Below are 18,766 nucleotides of genomic sequence, written 5' to 3'. Positions count from 1 at the left end.
CGCATGTGGCAATACTGAACAACAAGATGCCTGTGCGGAGAATGTCTCCAGCTTATCGAAACTGTGAGTGGCGCAGAGTGAGGCTTCAAGGCCAGTAGCTTGTTGTAGATCCCTGTTCACTCCTGCCAGTTGTGTCGATCATCAAGCATCACGAGGTTATGGCCCGTAGCCTAACAAATAACACTTTGCAGATGATTTGCTTCCTCCAGAATCAGTGGATAACTCTGGAGACGATTTGTTATGAGCGACGCACCCAATTGGTTTAATATTCGGGGCAGATCTGAAGAGGCGGAATACGGCGTGATGCGAACAACTGGGTGTCATCCAACCGCAGATAAAATTCTTTGGCCCGCACTCCGCGCTGCACTCCACATCTGACACGCAGAAGTCGGTCCAATGAGTGTTCCCAGACGTGCCAGGCATGAGGCTCAGCGCCACCAAGTATGTGGCAACGTGAGCAGCAAGATTTTCGCGCGAAAAAGCAACCTAGGTACCTCTCTTGTTGCGACACACGGGTGGTCGATGGCGACAGACCGAACGACAAACAACGAGAGTCCTATGAAGTCCGTACTACCTATTTCGCTTGGAGCACGTCAGATGTCTGCTGAGACGATGATTTCGAAGCGGAAAGTGAGACGCTGTAGAAGTTGTTCATTGGGTTGTTGTCCGCCTAAACAGCATTGCTAGAGAATTGCTAGTACATGGTATCTAATTGAATGAAGTCCTTTTCCACGGTCCTCTCATTGTGCGCTGGTCTGTTGCACTCTCAAACGACTCTCCTTTCCATGGATGGGTACTGCTTCGGCCTCCACAGGAACCGTGCGCTCTGTTGAAGCAGCTGCTTCATGCGACGGCGTCTCTATGAGACACCAGCATCCTCTTGCTACTCTATCTAGGTCGTAGACCTACGGAGTGCCTTCAAGCATATGCTGTTTCATAACATGTTTCAAGCTTTTGTATAGCTGCTTCTCGTTGTTGCTGTGCTTCGATGCTGTATTCACAAGCCACCACTATTGTGGTCTCAAATCATCAGGTCTGGATCTGGCTGCCATAAATACAGATCGCGATCTGCGCTAGCCAGTAGGTTTGTCCTGGGATTATAGCCTACAATGGCGGCTCGGCCATGTCCGGGTAGTTTCTCTATGGGCTCCAATATGTTGTTCGATGCTGATGGCTTTGTGATATCCCATACCAGAACCCCGTCTTCGCCGCTACCACCGATCAGGTACTGCCCATCTGGTGTAACACAGACATCGCCTTGTCCAGCAGCAGGGGTGTTGCCATTTGATTTGTGAGAGTTGTGACCCGGATTTGATGTGCCAGGTGTAAGTCGACCCGAAGGGCCCCCTTTGCGATAGCAGAAGTGGGTGATCTCGCCAGAGAAAGCATCAAGGACAAAATGGCCACTATCGTTTGTCGCTACTATCAAGCTCTTGCCGTCGTTGGTGAACTCAATCTTGGTCCACTGACCCTTTCTTCCACCAAGGAACCGTTGCTCGAGTTCCTGCAGGTCGAAAGTTGCGAAGGGGGGCTTGTCGTAATTGCGCACGTCGTACAGCAAGATGGTCTGCGTGTCGGCCGAGGCGATTGCGATGACTGTCGCTGACGGGTCGTAAGTGGCGAGGTAGGGCTTGTGAAGGTTCAGTCGGCCGACGTGGTTGGGTGATTGAAGGTTCCATAGGCGGACTGTGTTATCTGCCGAGCAGGAGATGAATGTGTCGGATGATGGGCAAAGTGCTATCGAGGTCACTGTGTCTTCGTGGCCCTTGAAGTAGCGGATGTACGAGTTGTCGTGTGTGGACAGAAAGCGCAGAGTGTCGTCAACCTTTGTGCTTGCATAGATAATGCTCTGCGCATGGTGTGAGAAGCGTGCCAGATGCACACCGTACTTTTGCGATTTGAGCTCCTTTGCGTGCTTTCCCTCTTTGCAATTGTAAATCTGAAGGGTGTCATCGTCCCGAGCTACAAGGGCAAGCTCGCCGGTATCGTCGAAGTCGAGAGACGTGACGGACGTGCTCGAGCTGCCAGACTTGAATCGCTAATAGTATTTTAGTATGGTGCAACTCTACAGATATGCGTGAAAGGCTCACTCTTGCTGGTCTGAAGCTCGATATGACGTCGCCCACCTTCTGCGTCGGCGGTCCTGCAGGCGGGGGTGGTGGACCCGGCGTTGCTGATCCAGTCACCATGGTGGAGTGTATCTTGCGCAGTATTGGGTGCTCTGTGTGCAATCTTTGTGAAGAGCTCTACAGCATTGTTTCTCTCTAGGGTGGAGCTCAAGTCGCGTCGCGTGTCTTTGGTCAGACGCGCTGAGCTTCAAAATGTTAAGCCGCGGGAGAGCGCAGATCGTTTCGGTGGACCCTGGAGCTTGGCGGGTTGCATCACTGCTCGCTCGCTCCGACCTCGGCCCCAGGAAATCTACGGATTATTCATGCTCAGCTTAGCTCTTGCGACAACACTCCCCAGTTGACACCCACCGTCTAGCGTCAGCAATCTCCACGACTCAAATCAGATCTTGCTCTTCTTCCACCACACCTGCGATTATTGAATAGGCGCTCACACCTCCGAGTGAAAGAGGGCTTCCAGTACGGCTTGGCCGGAACCAGAAACATCCAAAGAATCGTCGGATAAAGGGGCCAGAATGTCAACAACGCTGGGGTATGTGTCGCCTGTATTGTTCGAAGTAATGTGTGAAAATTGACATACTCAGGTCATTTATTGCGGGTGGAATTGCAGCATGCGGTGCGGTAACGGTTACCCACGGATTCGAGACGGTGAAGATCCGGTGCGCACAATCACGCCCTCCGTGCGATAACTCGGCGCTGATAGATGTCTAGATTGCAGCTGCAGGGAGAACTTCAATCAAAAAAAGCTGCACCACGAATGTACAAGGGTGTGTTCCATGGCGTTAAGGTCATTCTGTCGAACGAAGGCCCCAGGGGTCTTCTCCGTGGCATCAACTGCGCCTACGTCTACCAGATGACCCTCAATGGGTGCCGACTAGGTTTCTACGAGCCCCTACGAGCGAACGTCACGAAAGCAATCTATCACGACCCTACAGTACAATCGTTCGGTATCAACATCTTTTCTGGCGCTGCGTCAGGCATTCTCGGAGCCGCCGCTGGCTCGCCCTTCTTCCTAGTCAAGACACGCTTGCAATCGTTTTCGCCATTTTTGCCTGTAGGCACACAGCACAACTACGCAGGCGCCGCCGATGGTATGCGCAAAATCTACAGGAGTGAAGGCATAAAGGGTCTTTACCGTGGGGTGGGACCAGCGATGGTGCGCACAGGTTTCGGCAGCTCGGTACAGCTTCCAACATACTTTTTTGCGAAGAGACGGTTGGTCAAACATCTTGGGATGGAAGAGGGGATGCCACTCCACATTGCTAGTAGTACGGCTAGTGGGTTCGTCGTCTGCTGCGTTATGCATCCTCCGGATACCATCATGTCGCGTATGTACAACCAGACCGGAAATCTGTACAGCTCAGCATTCGACTGCCTGTACCGAACAGTCAAGACAGAAGGCATCATGGCCATGTACAAGGGCTACTTCGCACATCTTGCGCGCATTCTGCCACACACGGTATGTCTTGAAAACCAGTAATCGCAAAGTGCAATGCTGACAACTATCAGATTCTCACCCTCACACTCGCCGAACAGACGAACAAGTACATGCGCAGGGTCGAAGGCAGGCTCGGATTCACAGGAGCCAAGGCCGCCATGTAAAAGTGTGTGGACTTTACATAATGTACAACATTTATTGCATAGCGCGTTGGGGAGCAGGTATAAAAACGGTTTCAATTCGGGTACAGACAAGGTTCTTGATGCGCGCAAGGTCTGCAGCGCTCGGGCATTGGGGGTCAATTACATGATCTTTCAGAGGTTCAAAATTTCAAGTGTGCCCTTTTTACGCATCCTCATCCCACCCATCAGGTAGCCAGCCAATGGGCGTAGGCTTCCACTGACCGACTACCTTCTGCGGCCCTGTTATCTTCTCTTTGGTCTCGCTGGGCTCGCGAACCTGTACGAGTTTGGCAAGTTCCACCATTGGCGGCAGCTCAACTACCTTCTCCTCAGACCCCCCAACCCTCATGACTTTCTCTGTCTCTATCCCTTCAGTCTTATCAATCGCCATCACCTCACCATCCACCTCGCTCCGACTGGCATCCAGAATCGCCCGCCACAGCTCGCTTTCTCCTTCATCCATACTGTCCACAATTTTCTCTGCAAGTCTTAGATTCCACCTCCCTAGCTCTGTCATGCAATCCCCTAGCACCTCTTCCCTCATTGTCCTCTCCTTACTTCCCCTTGCGGCTTGCCAGTCAGCCGATGTGAGTATGTGCGCTGCCCAATCACACATCCCTTCTCTCTCCTCATTTCTTCTATCCGTGGAAGTCATTTCTCTGATAATCGTCTTCAATAACTCTGTGAAGAACGCTGGGCTCAAGGTACTGAATGAGAGGAGCATTGGACTCCAGATCAGGAAGGCGCCAGACATGCTCGATCCGAGCTTCTTGTCGGCGGGCAATAACTGATTCTCGTTTACCAGAAGCCGTATGAGAGCGGCCTGCGCAGTAGACGAGGAGATCGTTGTAGCAGAGGGGCTGAAGCGGAGATTGTACATCGACAGCGCTGTGCTGGCTGCAGTGCACAGATCTGATCTCCTTTTCGCCTTGATCTCTTGTTTTCGCCCTTTAACGTACGTTTTGAGTATGTTCTGCAGCTTTTCGCTCACCCCGCTTTCAACTCCTGTCCCACTGTTATCGGCATCGTGGGCCGAAGGGAGGCCAAATGCTGCTTCAAGCTGGCTCCAGTACCACTCCCACAGCCAGTCGAGGGCTGTCTGCGAGGCGCGCTTGAGCTCGGCCAGAGATGGCATGTGCCGGTGGACGATGCAATGACGCACTTCGAGGAGAGAGGAGGGTGGTTGGAGGGATTTGCCAGGTGGAAACCATGATGGGCGGTCGCGTGTGAGATCAATTTGGGTGTCAAGATAGCCGGTAATGAATCTGCTGGGGTTAGAGAAGATCAAGTAAGTATGCAGACTGTGCTGCCGAATGTAGAGGGGACAGTCGAAGTGGGCGATAGTGGTAGATACAATGGAGACCAAGGACGTCTTGGAACAGGCAGAAATATGGTGTAGAAAAGGTCGGGAACGAGAGAGAATGGGGGCATATCATGTCCACACGTCTTGCTGGGCAGTGACGAGCGAATTATGAGTGTCAACGATGAACGAGGAGGAACAAACAGTGACAGCAGGAGCAACAATGCTGATCCTTAAGACAAGGCGGCGTGATCTGAACTGAACGAAATAAAAATTTCAGAGCCCTACCTTGAAATAGCGATTGCATAGAGCAATGTTGTAGCATTATGTGTTAATGTTCCTGCCTCATCTTGGAGTATTACATCGACAATATCTGCCGTCGATTCTAGCAGCAATGGCACGCTCTCTTTCCTCGCCCGCCACGCCAGGACCTACCTCTCATCAGCCCTTCCTTCCACATCTTCTAGCACTCGTAACCTTATCAGACTAACCTTGTTCACCGCACCCTGTCTTCGATCGACATTGTCATCATGAAGTCGGTATAAGTCTCGCCGAAGCTGGATCAACTCCTGGCTGTTGCGCCACGGCGTAACAATATAGTGCGTGTACGTCTCCATAATAGATGAGCCAGCTCGCAAACGTTGTCTCACTTGGCTTACGACGTGCGGTAGTCGTATCACGGCTGCGATTGGCCAGTGCGATAATTGCAGCCTAACGCCCGTGGGCGGTGTTTTGTTTGCACGTGATGTCTCGCTTCTTGCGAAGAAGGAATAACTTCAGCTTATCGATAGTGAACAGTAAATGTCGGAGGGATGCACCGAACCGCCGTTGCATCAAACTCGGAGCGCGCGGCCTCACTACGCGCCAACAAGTCCCGTCCGTGGAGCTACGCTCGAGCCTTCTGGATGTGCTTCGGCTGGCGTGGCTGGCGTCATTGCGCCCTTCGCTCCAGCGCAAATGAGGCGTCCCGTCGCATTGGGTTTCTGGAACCTTTTGCCCTCGGTGTGAGTGGCTCGCAAATCTTATTTCGGTCGTGCTGCGCTAAGAAAGCGGTCTACCTTAGTCGCCGTGCAGGACCGTGGGACGGAAGCCTGCTCGCGCCGTGCTGGGAAGGTTCTTGGGCGCTGGGAGATGAAGTGTGGACAGGTGCGCTGATGCTGGTGCGCCTCGGTGTAAGGCGCACAAGGTTTCGCTTCGAGCTTGCACTAATTCGCTGCTGCGCGCAGATGCTTGTGTACCAGTCGCTGAATCAGAGGTACGGCGGTGCCCGAGATCGCCTGCAGTGACATGCACGGCCTTAACGGCATTCCGCAAACAGTATACACCCTACGGCGGTGCATCGGTCGTTTTGGTGGTGGTGAGACGCATGCGGCAGAAGTCAAAGATCGTGTTGATAGTTGGGTTTGGCGGCTTGTTCGTACTGCCGGGTTTGCCGTGTCGTCGGCGAGCGTCCGAGTGCTCTGATTCCTTTTGGCATTGCGATTGTCTTGCAGCGGGGACATGTCCGTGAGCATGTTCCGGCTGCTTTTTACGGTTGAGATTGAGTGGAGAGCAGGGAATGACGCCGACACGAGATTAGCTCTCGAGTTTGCGCACGCATGGTACGGTTGTGGAGTGCTGCAGCAACCATGCAAAGTGCTAAAAATTGTTGAAGGAATGTGGAGCATTGTTCGTCCTGGTGTAAACTATGGCAGTTGCAAGGTTAAAAACGGCAAGTGAGTGGTTTGGCTCGTGCCTAGGTTTGTGCTTATTATTGTGTGTTGGTATTGTTACAACTCATCTGACCTCTTATTGAGCGATGCTGTGCCATATAGGCAATGGGTATCTGTGAAAGGTCTATATCCCGAATTGAATCGCTCAAGCGCTCTACTTGGACCTGGATTGTGCCCAAAAATTGATACAATGTGATCAACGCAGCCAGCCATACCCAAGGCCAGCGTCCTGCACTGGCATGTTGGGCTGCTTCAGCTGCTGGAACCACCACTCTTTTGATACTGTCTCATCGTCGTCAAAGAAGAAGCTCTGACCCTCCATGCTGCCGGGCGTTTGTGACTTGACGTGGACTGGAAGTTGCAGTTGCTGGGTCTGCGATCCTGCTACCGGTAGGGGTGGGGAGGGTTCGTCCATGCTACCCTCTGAGCTTGCATCATCTTCTTCATCGTCCTCATCATCCTCATCGTCAGCCTCAGGCGGCTGCCAGGTCTCCTCCAGCTTCAGTCCTTTCCCTGTCGCTTCTTCATGCCCGCCCCAGGTCGACGTCGGGTCAGGTGCGTCGTACAGTCCCATACCCACTAATTCCTTGCCACCGTCTTCGGTGATCATGTGCTCATCGTAGTCCGAAGGGTGTTGGATGGGAAGAAATTCTGCAGATCCGTTCTGCGAGTCTATGACTTGGTTCTTTTGCGCCCACTGTTGTAGATACCAGGGCAAAGGTTCAGCAGAGGGAGTGTTAAGAGCAGAGTGAGCGTAGGACTGTATCTGATTAGGGACACTTTGCCAACTGTAGTCAGATTCGTCCGATCCCCTGTGCGCCCCACATCCGGTAGAATACGTCTGATGGTCTACGTTCGATTCGTATGTAGAGTTCCGTGTAGAAAGAGAATAAAAATCAGATCCATGACCCGAATTTCGAGAAGGTGCGTGCCAGGACCATTCTTGTTGCGAAGGAGATGCTACATATCCAGACAAACGTGGAGCTGCCCACTGGTTTGAAGAGGGGTGCCAGCTCACAGGCCTGCTTGGCTGCGGACGTTCATCTACCTCCTCTTCTGAGTCTTCGATGCCAAACATCATCTTGTAGTGATCGTCCAGTGTCGCATAGAGCTTGGGCTCTGTGGTTGTCTTCCTTCTCTCCATAGTCCTTGGGCTGTTGTGATGGCTCTTTGGCTTTTCGACCCGCGAAGAACGAGATGGTAGTGTTCCAGAGCTTCTGGAACTTCGGCGAGGTAGTTGTGAGTTGTACATGTGGGTAGACATAATGCGTGCGGGTGCGGAGCAGCACAAGATGATGAGAGGTAGATAGGTTGGTGTCGTGGATAGAGACTTATTGAATGCTTTTGCTATCGAGCAGTCGTACACATCGCAGTCACACTTGTCCGTCTTGAGAAGCCCAACAGCGTGGGGGATGTAGGAAGGTATATGGAGTGCCAAGACGTGTGGATGGATTAGGCAGGATATATGGGGAAATTGAGAATGGACAACGTCGCGGCACACGTCCTGGCCTGTACAAGAAATGCCAGGGCTAGGCTAGTGGAAACTCAAGAATTGCTAAAAGAGGAATGGGAGCAGACAAGGAGCGGAAACTTCGATGACTACTTCGTACGGGACTACTAAGGGATAGCTCGGTGAGGGACTGCTGCGTCGACTAGGCCGAGTGGCACGGCTGGAACGATGATCCAAAGCATGGGATGCAGACGACGAAAAGTAACGCGAGGAATGACCAAATCACAGGACAGGGAAGGCATTCGACGAGAGCGGGTACCAATGTATCATGGCGCAACGGAGCAACCGTGCGGCGGAGGTTGGCCGGCTCATCGAGACAGCAAGCAAGGGAAGCTACCGCACCCACAAAGGTGACGGTACAGTACGGTAGTGCGACTAGGCTCCGGAAGGATGAACTTACTGTTGCGATTCAGCTGGGTCCGAGCCAGGGTGCAGTGTCGTGTGCATGGGGCCCTCCAGGCGGTCTGCTAGCTCTGAAGATTCATGTTCAACGAAGGAAGGACAGTGCATGGCGACTTCAGCGTCGGATGCGTCATGTTTTAGCCGCGCCAGCAACGACGCACGATTAGTGGGAGCATGGTGGGCGAGACTGGGGCGGCCGGCCAAGCCGGTCGCACGTAGACGAGATTGCTATTGATGGGATGAGATCGTTGGTGCATTTTTCATCGGATAGCCATAGCCATGCTGCTGGGCGCCGTCGCCTGTCGCCTATCAAGGGGCCGATGAGAAAGTCAAACTTTGGTGGGAGCAAACGCAGCACAGTAGTTCCGGAATTGGAAAAGACTGGGAAGCGAGGTCGACACCCCTGCGTTGCGACGTCTTTCGCGGAAAGCCCGTGCTTCGGACCAATCGTTACTCGCTATCAAGACGTGCATTTCCCCATCACGCCCACATCCCAGCGCCTCCTGCCTGGTTGCGCGTGCCGCCGGCAAACCAAGCTGCTGGCCCATGGTACCCAAGCGCGATCTGGGGTGGGCGCAGTTTCGCCGACGCCATTGGCCACCTTGCAGCCGAACGTCTTCCAGAAATCGACATTCGACCAGCTTACCCCTGCCAGTGCTTACCTGCGACGGGGCCAACGGAACATGACATGGGCCTTCCAGGATGCATGCAGCATCGATATCTGCATCCGCTGAAGTCACACAGCCAACGGGCAGCACCTTAGCGGAAATTGCAGCAATCAGCACATCACATTCACCCGGCTCTGCGCATACGCGCCCATCAGCCTCACCCACAGGCACCTGAAAGTAGTCTGAGCACAGCGGTCTGATCCCGCTTCACCCCTCGAAGGCCCACATATCAACATGGAAGCGTGTGCCGCTGCCGTGGGCGCCCAGGCACCCCCTTATGTGACTGGCTGACCTGGGATTTTCCTGTTTTAGTCAAGCCAGCGATGCACCACCTCACCATTGTTGTGGATCGCTGAGCTCTTGAAACCACACGGAGGCTGCTGACACCGAGCCACCGGCCATACTCGCTCGGAATGCACACACAGCAGACGAAACGAGCACTTCAGCCGAGTCTTGAATCAGGACACGGGACGCAAAACGTCGTCGGGCGGTACCTCTGTGTGTGGATCTCCCACAAGTTGCGACATACACACCAAAGAGCTGATGCAGGCAGCCACCTGTATGTTAACCGTCGCACGCCGTCGCTGCTACAAGTGTTTCGATTCTGATCGCCGCCGTGTGGTGCGCTGCATTCAATAGATTGGGAGTGACGAAAACTTCGCTGCGCCTCAGTGACAAAGCATTTTGTGCACCACTCTTTACGATGCAGGTTGCCGCTATCGTTGACCGATCCTGCCACTACTGGCCTCGGCGACGATGACGGTTGAGAATGATCTTAAGTTTCCCCAAAAAAAAAATAGGCCACCGAGGCGTCCTTAAACGACCCCACGGTGACCAAGCCCGAAACAGCAACACCGTTTTCGATAACGAGAAATCCCCGTGGCGTGGCTTAAGCAGATGCAGCCGAAGCGCCGAAAATCCTGGTAACATCCCGCCTGAATGATCGACAGCGGTCCAACGCGGGCGCAAGGATGATTTTGGCGGTCCAAACGAACCGGATCATGTCAGGGGGCTGGTCTCTTGTCGCCAGAAGGGGGTGTGGGAACCATGCGTATACCTAGCTATGCATGGATGACCTTCATGAATGCGGTCAATTTGCATCACTAACGTTCACCCGGTCACCGCAACGATCTCCGACGCTGTGCCACCATTGAGCTGACGCGTGGCAGTTGACATTATGGTTGCAGAGGTCCATCCTACGCGACTGTGCGTCGGTCAGGAGGAACTGTTGCTGTACAATCAACTCGTAGACTGCGCGACATACATAGGTAGTGACCTCACTTGCTGACAGCATACATACATACATACATACATACATGCCAGCCTCAATCGTTGCTCACGTTGATTCTGGATATCAAGCACCAATGGGAAGGAGAATACCCCGTGCTTGACCATGGCCCGAGTGTCACACTTTCAGATCTAGTCAGCATAAAGGCAGCAGGCCTCGGCCGCTCTTGACTGAAGGCTGTAATGCAGCTGTCCCACCTTGTGCATCACGAGACAAATCGTGTCCAAGTAAGCGCCGGTTTGCCAACCCTTGCACGTCCTGCACTTCGTCCTGCACTTCATTGTGGTTCACTTCTTTAGTGAAAATCGTGAACGGTAACAGATCGTGGCAGCAGACGCTGACTTGCATCTTACCGTGGGCTACCAGTTTGACACAAGCGCAACCAGGCATCACACAAACAAGATCGTTACAATACCGCCCGCAGATATGCAGTAAGCAGCTGTCATAGTGATGTGATGTATTTTGTTAGTTCAATCAATCGAGATTGCGAAGTGCGACCAGCTGTTCCATCTGCAAGGGTCTGTTTTCAGCAGGCGTGTATTAACTCTCAAGCCAGCCCCTGCAAGCCAAGTGCCGCCCATCTCTGACAGCCACCGCCGGCAATCTGCAACACGGGAAAGAACCCTCATGACGTACACTTCACCTTGCCACGAGACGAGTGGGTCCGAACGTGGCGTTGCGTCTGGACGACTGTTGGCAAAAGAAGGACTGTTTGCGGCAGCGCTAGCCAGTAGTAGAACGCGCTCGAATTCGCTTTCCCTTGTGGTCGGATGCATGCCTCCACCACTTGGTTCAGAAGGTTTCTTTTCCTAGTGTGAAGCACCCGAATTCTGCGACTGCATGCCTTCGCATTGTCATGGGCACTTTAACCTTTCATATCATCGATGACTTTTTCTGTCATTGGTTTCATGTCACCATAGCCACGCTCATCTCCGTTCCCAAAACAGCGACATGCTCTTAGGCGGATCTTGAGCAGACAGATAGGCAGGGTGGTGTGGAATCAGCCAGAGAAGCCAGTGGCTACTAGCTTGGATAATGGGTGTTGCCGATCCTAGCCAGGAGCTAACGCTTACAATGGACGTTCTAGACTACGCCTAGGGCAAGGTCAAAACACCGCGAGTTCTTCAAATTCGCGGAATTCACCCTTGATGTAAGGATTAGCTTCGACTTGCGCGATGGGTCTGTTCGACGTTGGAATGGCTTAACCAATCAGTATGGACCGTCGGCCTCCCCTGATTGCTTTGGAGATCGACGTTCACCTGGAACAAGCTTGCTCGCAGCATGTATTCCTTTGTGCATGTGCAAATGTCACCACTGGATGCCTCAAGGGCTGAGGTCGTCACCAACTACCGGGGCCAGTGCAACGGCTAATTAGTCGGCAAACTCGCAGGGAGGCTTGCCCGCCTGCACAAGCTGATGTTTTTTTCGTGGCCCTCAAACACGGGCTCTTGCCAAGGTTGCTGTTTTGGCCGTGACCTGCCATCCTAGGGAACGCACAGCCGACAAACACGACAGTCTTCGCTACGACGTGCATGTCAACAGACGTCTGCAAGTAAGGTGTCACTGCATGCACGCATCGTTATATGCCTCCTCACGATTGCATCCGAGCTCGCTCGATCATTCAATCAGGACTTACCGGTTGCACACCGTGAAAAGCCCACTTGCACAGGCTACCAAGGTAGGTACTCCATCGGCGGCGCCTCCACCCTTGCAGTCAACCGTTCTGCCACAGCAGCAGCCCCGCCAGGATCAAGTGGGATCCAATTTCGTATCCAGGAATGCTTCCTTTCGCCGTGATTGTGATCTGGTGACGCTCAATGCTAGAAATGTCCAACTCCACAGCAACTTGATCACAATGTAATACAAGCTTCGTTTTGTGCCAGTGTAAGTGTGATGCTCTAGCTCAGTCAACAGTCGTAATCAAAGGGCACAATAACAGCAGCGACCGTGATGAAGGCTGATGCTCGGCTGCATGACTACATTGTCCGAGGATCGGATCACCCGAAGTGTCCTTGGCTTGCGCACTGCAATAACATCGCCAGGCGAATACGCAATACTTGACAGGACAAGGTCTCAGTTGCTAGCTTGTGTCCTGTGTCTCAATATGTGCATGGAGGCCACATGCTTCGCCGTTAATATCTCGCTATTTGTCCACGGGAACTCGAACGGCTTACCACACCAACAAACTGACTTAGAGTTTGGCTTTGCTCCGTTTGCAACCAAGGTGCAGCTTACTAGGGGACCTCGTACCTTGTCACGGTCGTCGAAACGACAAATGAGCAGAGCGACAGTGAGCTGCAGGAGCCAACCCAGAACACTTGCCCAAGATTGAGCGCGACTGGCGTCTGACGGAGAAGCTCATCCATCCAATCACCGAGCCTTTGTCGGCCTGAAAACGAATAACCACGTATGACTTGTCTACACAATAATGCCGTTGTGTGCAACCGTAAGAGTTTTTCAGCGCTCCTTCCCCGATCGTCACGTCAAGGGCTCTAACGGAGTCACCTGCATGGTCCTTGCCGTGATATCCCCGCACATTAAGCGCTTACTTTTGGCACAAAGCCCGTGACAGATCTGATCTGCCCGCACATAGCAAGGACACCCATTCTTGTCTAGGAAGCCACAATGGCATGATATGTTCCGGTCGCACGTCTCATGACTGGGCTTGTTCCCTTTGTCATGCATCGGTCACAGCCTCGAAGCACTACGACTCATCCCCACCAGCCACACTTGCTTGACTCTCTGCTCATGGTGCATCGCTGACCTCCCGTTTCAAACAAGGAAGTCCTTGACGCTCGCGACCACTTTACACAACATGCGCAACACAGGGTAGACTTACACCGGTGTATTCCCGCACTTTGTCTCACCTCAGGTCTGTCTTTCGCTTCCCGCCTCTTCCGCTCGGTTCGTTGCTGCCCGATTTGTCTGCAACTCACCGCCGGCCCGCCTGCTTGCATCACTTGCGAAGCTGCATCGGCCGTCGGCGCCTTCACGCTCGCCAAAACCACCCTTCGCATGCTTGTCATGCAGTCGTTCAATTCGCTGCGACAAATGAGTGAAAGATCATTTCCCATCATCGAAAACGTCAGCTTTTGCCTCGACCGTTTTAACCTAACGGTCCTTGCACTCGATTGGCTGTGATATCCTTCGACCGCACCGCTCCACCTGAGCCGCACTAGATGATCGACCACACACACCGAATCTCGCGACCTGTCTCTGGTTGCCTCGCATAAAGGACCATAATGGCCGACGATGGCTGATGACGGGCTGAAGTTGACAGACACAATGCATGCTCCGCTTTGGACATGCTTGAGCCTTAACCATCTGCCTCGAGGCGATGGTAGGCACTAAATCAAGCGTCTCACAATAACAGCTTGACAACAAATCGATCATCTTTCCAGGGCCAAACGAAACACAGCACGAGCCCCACTCCACTCGTGCCTCCGAGGACAACACGCAAATATTACAGGTCATTCTAGGAATTCATCGATGTCAATCCTGGTGTTGTATAACCTTTGCAGCAAAGTGGGTCTCCGCTGCACACCCTAAATGCAAACCAATGCAAGTCAAGAATTTAGGCAAACGGGACCCGTGCCGTTCCCAATCTTCGACGTTGCATCACCAGCTGAAATTTTGGCAAGCCTGAAAAGTAGGTGTGTCGATCATGACGGAGAAATCGTAGTGCGGGGCTGAGGGCTCGACTGCTCCACGGGCGATCATACGATAACAACGAGCATGCGCTTAGTTTTGACTGCAGGCAATCTGACGTCTGGTAGCAGCGCGGGACTGCGGGATGAAGGGGTATGCGTAATGCCTCTGTGATACAATGCACAAAGAGTGAATCACAGGGTCTATTCAAGGTCAAGGATCGACAGGATGCATACCAAAGAGGCCACTGGGAGAATAGACTCGGACAAAGCATGGATGGATTGATCCTCTATTACCGTCGTAATGCTTTTTACTTGCAACTTTTCAAGGTCTCTAGACAGTGCTCGATTTTTTAGTTTTGCACAACATACCACCAAGTTCGTCAAGTGCCCAGGCATATCACGAAGAAGCACTCAGTTTTTGACGCACAGTTGCCCAGATCAGACTTGAATACAGCAACAATTATCTAACATGTCTGCCGCATGTTATGTTCAACGTGAAATCTTATGTTCGTGTGTAGGCAGAGTTACATGTTCGAATACCAGGAAGCGAGCAGATCTGTGCAGTAAAAGCACGAATGGTCCTACACTCAACCTTACATGAACATTGACCATCTACCCATTCACGCTCGCCCTCAAGATACGACACGTGGAGGGGGAGTATTCGGGATGCACTGCATTCCAAAGCTACCGTCTCATCGTAAGCTTGTCGTTTCCTCTGTTTATTCAAGGTCTAGGAGCATGAAACCCATTGTTCGGGGTCCGACGCTACATTCCTCGGGCCCATTCTTCACCAATGGACAGAAGGTACTGAGCACGAGCATTGTGTTGACCTCGCAAACGGAAGGACGAGCAGCGACATTGGTCAAGAGGTAAGCGCGTACTGTCATTACTACTTACCGTCTATCTCCAACAGTTTACGATACTACGACAATCGATCCAGAATGTCTGCAGACTGTTTGGAATGTTGTGAAAAACCAGAGAACGAGTATGTGTATTGGCAACAGACTGATACTTGACTGTTGAGGTATTGTGTGTACTCGTATGCTAGAAGACAGAACATGTTCACTTAAGGGAAATGACACGAAGAACAGTCACGTTTCGCGTTTTGGAACGAGGTGGACACCGAGGAACCTGTATTCTCGCTCGTAGAACTTTCCATCAGTCTTCAACTACGACAGCCCATCAAAAGTTATGAGATAAGGTCTTAACTTGGACGAGGCAGCCCACCTACAACTAACTCTATACTCGCAGTAGCTGCAGCATCTCTACTATTGAGACGAGAGTTATTCGATTTCCAAATCTACTTGGAAGATTGCGAAGACAGTGTTTCGAGATATGGAAGATAGAAGATGGAAAACGGTGTCGCCTAGTGCGCGTGGACCTGCCAAAAACGTCGTACGTCCCCGCCGTATCTTGAATGCCCCATCTCTCAGTCGTATCTTCATTCCGTACCTGTATAATGCCATTCTCTCTCTTCGTTACCTTGAGTTCGCTTTTACACATCAACGCTACTGACAGGCCACCTTGAAAGCTACTAGATACAACAAACAACCCAGAATTCTTGAACCTACCCAAGATCACAAAATGCCCATTCAGGTCGTGCGAATGACAGAAGCCGATATAGATGGGGCAATTGATACAATACAAAAAGCATTTGCAGATGATCCCTACAATAATTGGGTCTACCCTGATCGCTCGAAGGTACGTATTCGCAGATTCTAAGCATGCTCTTTGCACATGAAATCAAAGCAAGGGAACTTATTTAATGCTGAGGGTCTCTCGAAAGAACCTGTACTCCTGCGTCACCGTATCTCAACCACACGTCTGTGCTCACAATTCTCCTAGGTTGATCTCACACGAAACCGCGTCTCGCTCACCCTTCGCTGCCGTTGGGGCATATCCCATGGCCTCTTTTACGTCGCCCGCGATTCTTCAAGCCCCACCAAAATCCTTGGCTGTGCAATGTGGATGCCGCCCCAACCACGATCGCAACCGGAATCGTGGTCCTTATACCTTTCCTACTGGTGGCTCTGGGTGAACCAGATTCGTATGAATACCTGGTATGGTCGAGGTGGGCTTAGCACGCAGCGATACTGGATCTGGAAGGCGCGGCAGGCGGAGGCGCAGAAGGAGCTCTGGACGGCCGAGAAAGGGTATTACTTCTGTAATATTGTGACAGTCTTACCTGAGGCACAGGGTCAGGGTGTTGGGAGGAAGTTGATGGAAGAAGTTCTTCGGAAGGCAGATGAAGAGGGCGTTGATTGTTATTTAGAAAGTTCGAGGAAGGAGCCAAACGTGCCGATATACGAGAAGTTTGGTTTTGAGCTGGCGCGCGAGATGGAGTGCAAGGATGGCGATGCAGAGAAAGATGCAATAACGCTCTACTGCATGCTGAGGAAGCCGAGAGGAACTAGAGACATGCGCTCTTGAAGGGTGTAGTGTAAGTTGGACGACGAACGTGCGGTCATCGCTGGTGAGAGGCAAGCCTCAGTTCCGTATCTTCACAATTCTCTCCCCTCTAGAGTCTGTATCCAGATCTATGATATCCATCCGGTACGACGCGATTTAACAAGCTGGATGTCCGATGTCGAAACTCAGTTCTTCGCTCCAATCCGTGAGGAGGCTCATCTCCCACTCTTCTGCCTTCAGAGGTCCTTCGTCCCAATGAATGCCACTCCACCCTTCGAACACGTTTTGCGCAGCAGCTTCACTGCCTTCAGCGCGAAGCACATGAATGAACGAGTCAACGCTGTTAAAGGCTGCCCTTGTGGTTGCATCTGAATCTGCTAGGACAATGTTACCTACCGCCTCTACCACCTTCTCGACGGCCTCGCCGATCCACCAACCTCTTGGTGCTAGACCTGCAAGTGCAAACCACCATGCAACAAGCACAAGCGCCCTCGGCTCTCTTTGTTTGACAAGCAAGAGAAACTCCGGCATAAGAAATGAGCAGAAGACGAATATGCGGACAAAAAAGTCTGGGTTGAGATGGTAGTAGTATAGACTCAAGAATATTGGGCTGAAGGCTTGCAACACAGGATATATTGTGTTCGCATGCAAGTCAATTGGACCTGAACCTGATTTTGCATGGCTGATCGAGAGTAGAAGATTCATTAAAGGTGGAGGAAGAAAGACTGGAAATGCTTCGGAGTGCTTCAGATAGTACGTTGACGGTGGATTGGGGTAGTCAGGCGTCGTTCCTACTGCGCCGATACGAGAATGCAGGTAACGATCGTCGCTAGAGTGAAAGATGGGTGGTGGAGGTAGTGTTCGCAGTTCTCTGCAGATGAGAGGGTAGACGGAGAGTTTTTCGATTCCTGCTGCCCAGCGTAGAGACGCAAGGATCCGTAGGCCCTCGCTCATCTTCAAGAACGTATCCATCCACGCTAGGTAAGCATCGCTACCTGCAGTTTCCGATTCTGGCGGCGAGATTAGGCTCAGTAGGAGCATGCCAGTGACGAGAACGGATTCGTAGTTCTCTGCGGTGATATTTTGCAGTGCTTTGCTATATTCGGCAAAGGTTTGCTGGCGATGCACTAGTGCGAGTTGTTTGGATTGTTTGGAGGGTGCCAGCATATTGTTGTGGGATGCCGCGATGCTAAGCAGTGCGTACATCAGGTGCGAATGTGAGAGCGAAAGCCGAGGAATGGAGTCTCTATGGAGCGATACCACGGCCTCGTCATCTCGTACCGTAATCGTTTGCCATGTGAAGGTCTTGTAGTGGTGTAGTAGTTCGATATCTGAGTCTGACATAAGACCAGAGCTTGCTGGTATGGCTGGCATTAGGCACGAAAATATCGGTACCGCAGTGTTGTTGAAGTCTATTTCTTCGTCCGAGGTTTGGTCGGAGGGCGTGTTAAAAGTAGCAGTAGATGCTGGCGATGCAGATATTAATTCTGGGAGGTAATCGCAGCTCATTTTACGCAACGAGCAATAGCCACATATCGGTTGGCCTTCATCGCACTGCATGGGATTAGTTCCGTATCCTCAGATATGTTGTCATGTAGTGTCTTCTGCACTAGTTGATACTGCATTAAGTATCCAAACAAGTACCAACACACTCTCCCTATTCAATGTGCTTCCACGATAGAAGTAAACAGTAAGCGTTTAATGGAAGTGTGATTGTTACCTTGACTTTCTTGCGCTTGCATGTAGAGCATCCACCGCGAGACTTGCGATGCGGCTTTTTGCTGACAAACCCTGAGCTGCGGCGAGTCATCTTCGCAAGTGCATGAGAGGTAGGTGTAGGCACTTTCGAATGCTGATGCTATGTTGGTAGAGCGATGGAGCAGCTTTCAGGCGCCCTCAGGCAGTAGCTTACAGCCAATCACTTACGTCATGACGGTGCCTCCTGGCTGTTGCTGTCTTTCTTATGTACTGGAATCACAAGAAGTCCTTTGAGGAATCATTTCTTGGTAGAAGAAAACTGGACCGTCGTCGTCACTGTAACACCATTGTATTGTGCTCTCCCTCCTAAGGCATGTCCGGTG

At 52.0% G+C, this 18,766-nt stretch overlaps 6 protein-coding genes across 6 annotated transcripts; 2 read left to right on the top strand and 4 right to left on the bottom strand.

The window, feature by feature from the left end:
* Positions 1-1,021: 1,021 nt before the first annotated feature.
* On the bottom strand, positions 1,022-2,189 carry C7974DRAFT_372152 (WD repeat-containing protein-like protein; the record flags this gene model as incomplete). Its single annotated transcript, XM_046140052.1, has 2 exons — positions 1,022-2,038; positions 2,091-2,189. 2 exons carry the CDS (start codon positions 2,187-2,189, stop codon positions 1,022-1,024), a joined length of 1,116 nt encoding a protein of 371 aa, XP_046001172.1.
* Positions 2,190-2,443: 254 nt separating this feature from the next.
* On the top strand, positions 2,444-3,897 carry C7974DRAFT_384986 (mitochondrial carrier domain-containing protein). The gene is made up of 4 exons (XM_046140908.1): positions 2,444-2,658; positions 2,711-2,785; positions 2,838-3,585; positions 3,636-3,897. Exons 1-4 carry the CDS (start codon positions 2,642-2,644, stop codon positions 3,726-3,728), a joined length of 933 nt encoding a protein of 310 aa, XP_046001171.1. The 5' UTR covers positions 2,444-2,641; the 3' UTR covers positions 3,729-3,897.
* On the bottom strand, positions 3,758-5,760 carry C7974DRAFT_96784 (Las1-like-domain-containing protein). Its single transcript, XM_046147615.1, has 3 exons — positions 5,538-5,760; positions 5,335-5,477; positions 3,758-5,011 (listed from the first exon to the last, which is right to left on the bottom strand). Exons 1-3 carry the CDS (start codon positions 5,661-5,663, stop codon positions 3,910-3,912), a joined length of 1,371 nt encoding a protein of 456 aa, XP_046001170.1. The 5' UTR covers positions 5,664-5,760; the 3' UTR covers positions 3,758-3,909.
* A 995-nt stretch (positions 5,761-6,755) lies between these two features.
* Positions 6,756-8,238, bottom strand: C7974DRAFT_96728 (uncharacterized protein). The gene has a single exon (XM_046147614.1). It carries the CDS (start codon positions 8,020-8,022, stop codon positions 6,955-6,957), a length of 1,068 nt encoding a protein of 355 aa, XP_046001169.1. The 5' UTR covers positions 8,023-8,238; the 3' UTR covers positions 6,756-6,954.
* Positions 8,239-15,694: 7,456 nt separating this feature from the next.
* On the top strand, positions 15,695-16,774 carry C7974DRAFT_96628 (acetyltransferase-like protein). Its single transcript, XM_046147612.1, has 2 exons — positions 15,695-15,977; positions 16,122-16,774. Exons 1-2 carry the CDS (start codon positions 15,861-15,863, stop codon positions 16,704-16,706), a joined length of 702 nt encoding a protein of 233 aa, XP_046001168.1. The 5' UTR covers positions 15,695-15,860; the 3' UTR covers positions 16,707-16,774.
* C7974DRAFT_96632 (uncharacterized protein) lies at positions 16,774-18,755 on the bottom strand. The gene is made up of 2 exons (XM_046147613.1): positions 18,406-18,755; positions 16,774-18,239 (listed from the first exon to the last, which is right to left on the bottom strand). The coding sequence occupies exons 1-2, from the start codon at positions 18,493-18,495 to the stop codon at positions 16,842-16,844; spliced, it is 1,488 nt and encodes a 495-aa protein (XP_046001167.1). The 5' UTR covers positions 18,496-18,755; the 3' UTR covers positions 16,774-16,841.
* Positions 18,756-18,766: the final 11 nt, after the last annotated feature.

This window comes from Boeremia exigua, assembly GCF_020726555.1.
Source record: "Boeremia exigua strain MPI-SDFR-AT-0100 chromosome Unknown C7974scaffold_2, whole genome shotgun sequence".
In the NCBI taxonomy this organism is placed as follows: domain Eukaryota; kingdom Fungi; phylum Ascomycota; class Dothideomycetes; order Pleosporales; family Didymellaceae; genus Boeremia; species Boeremia exigua.
Note: the sequence above shows the minus strand (reverse complement) of the source record. Positions and strands in the feature narration are given on the sequence as shown.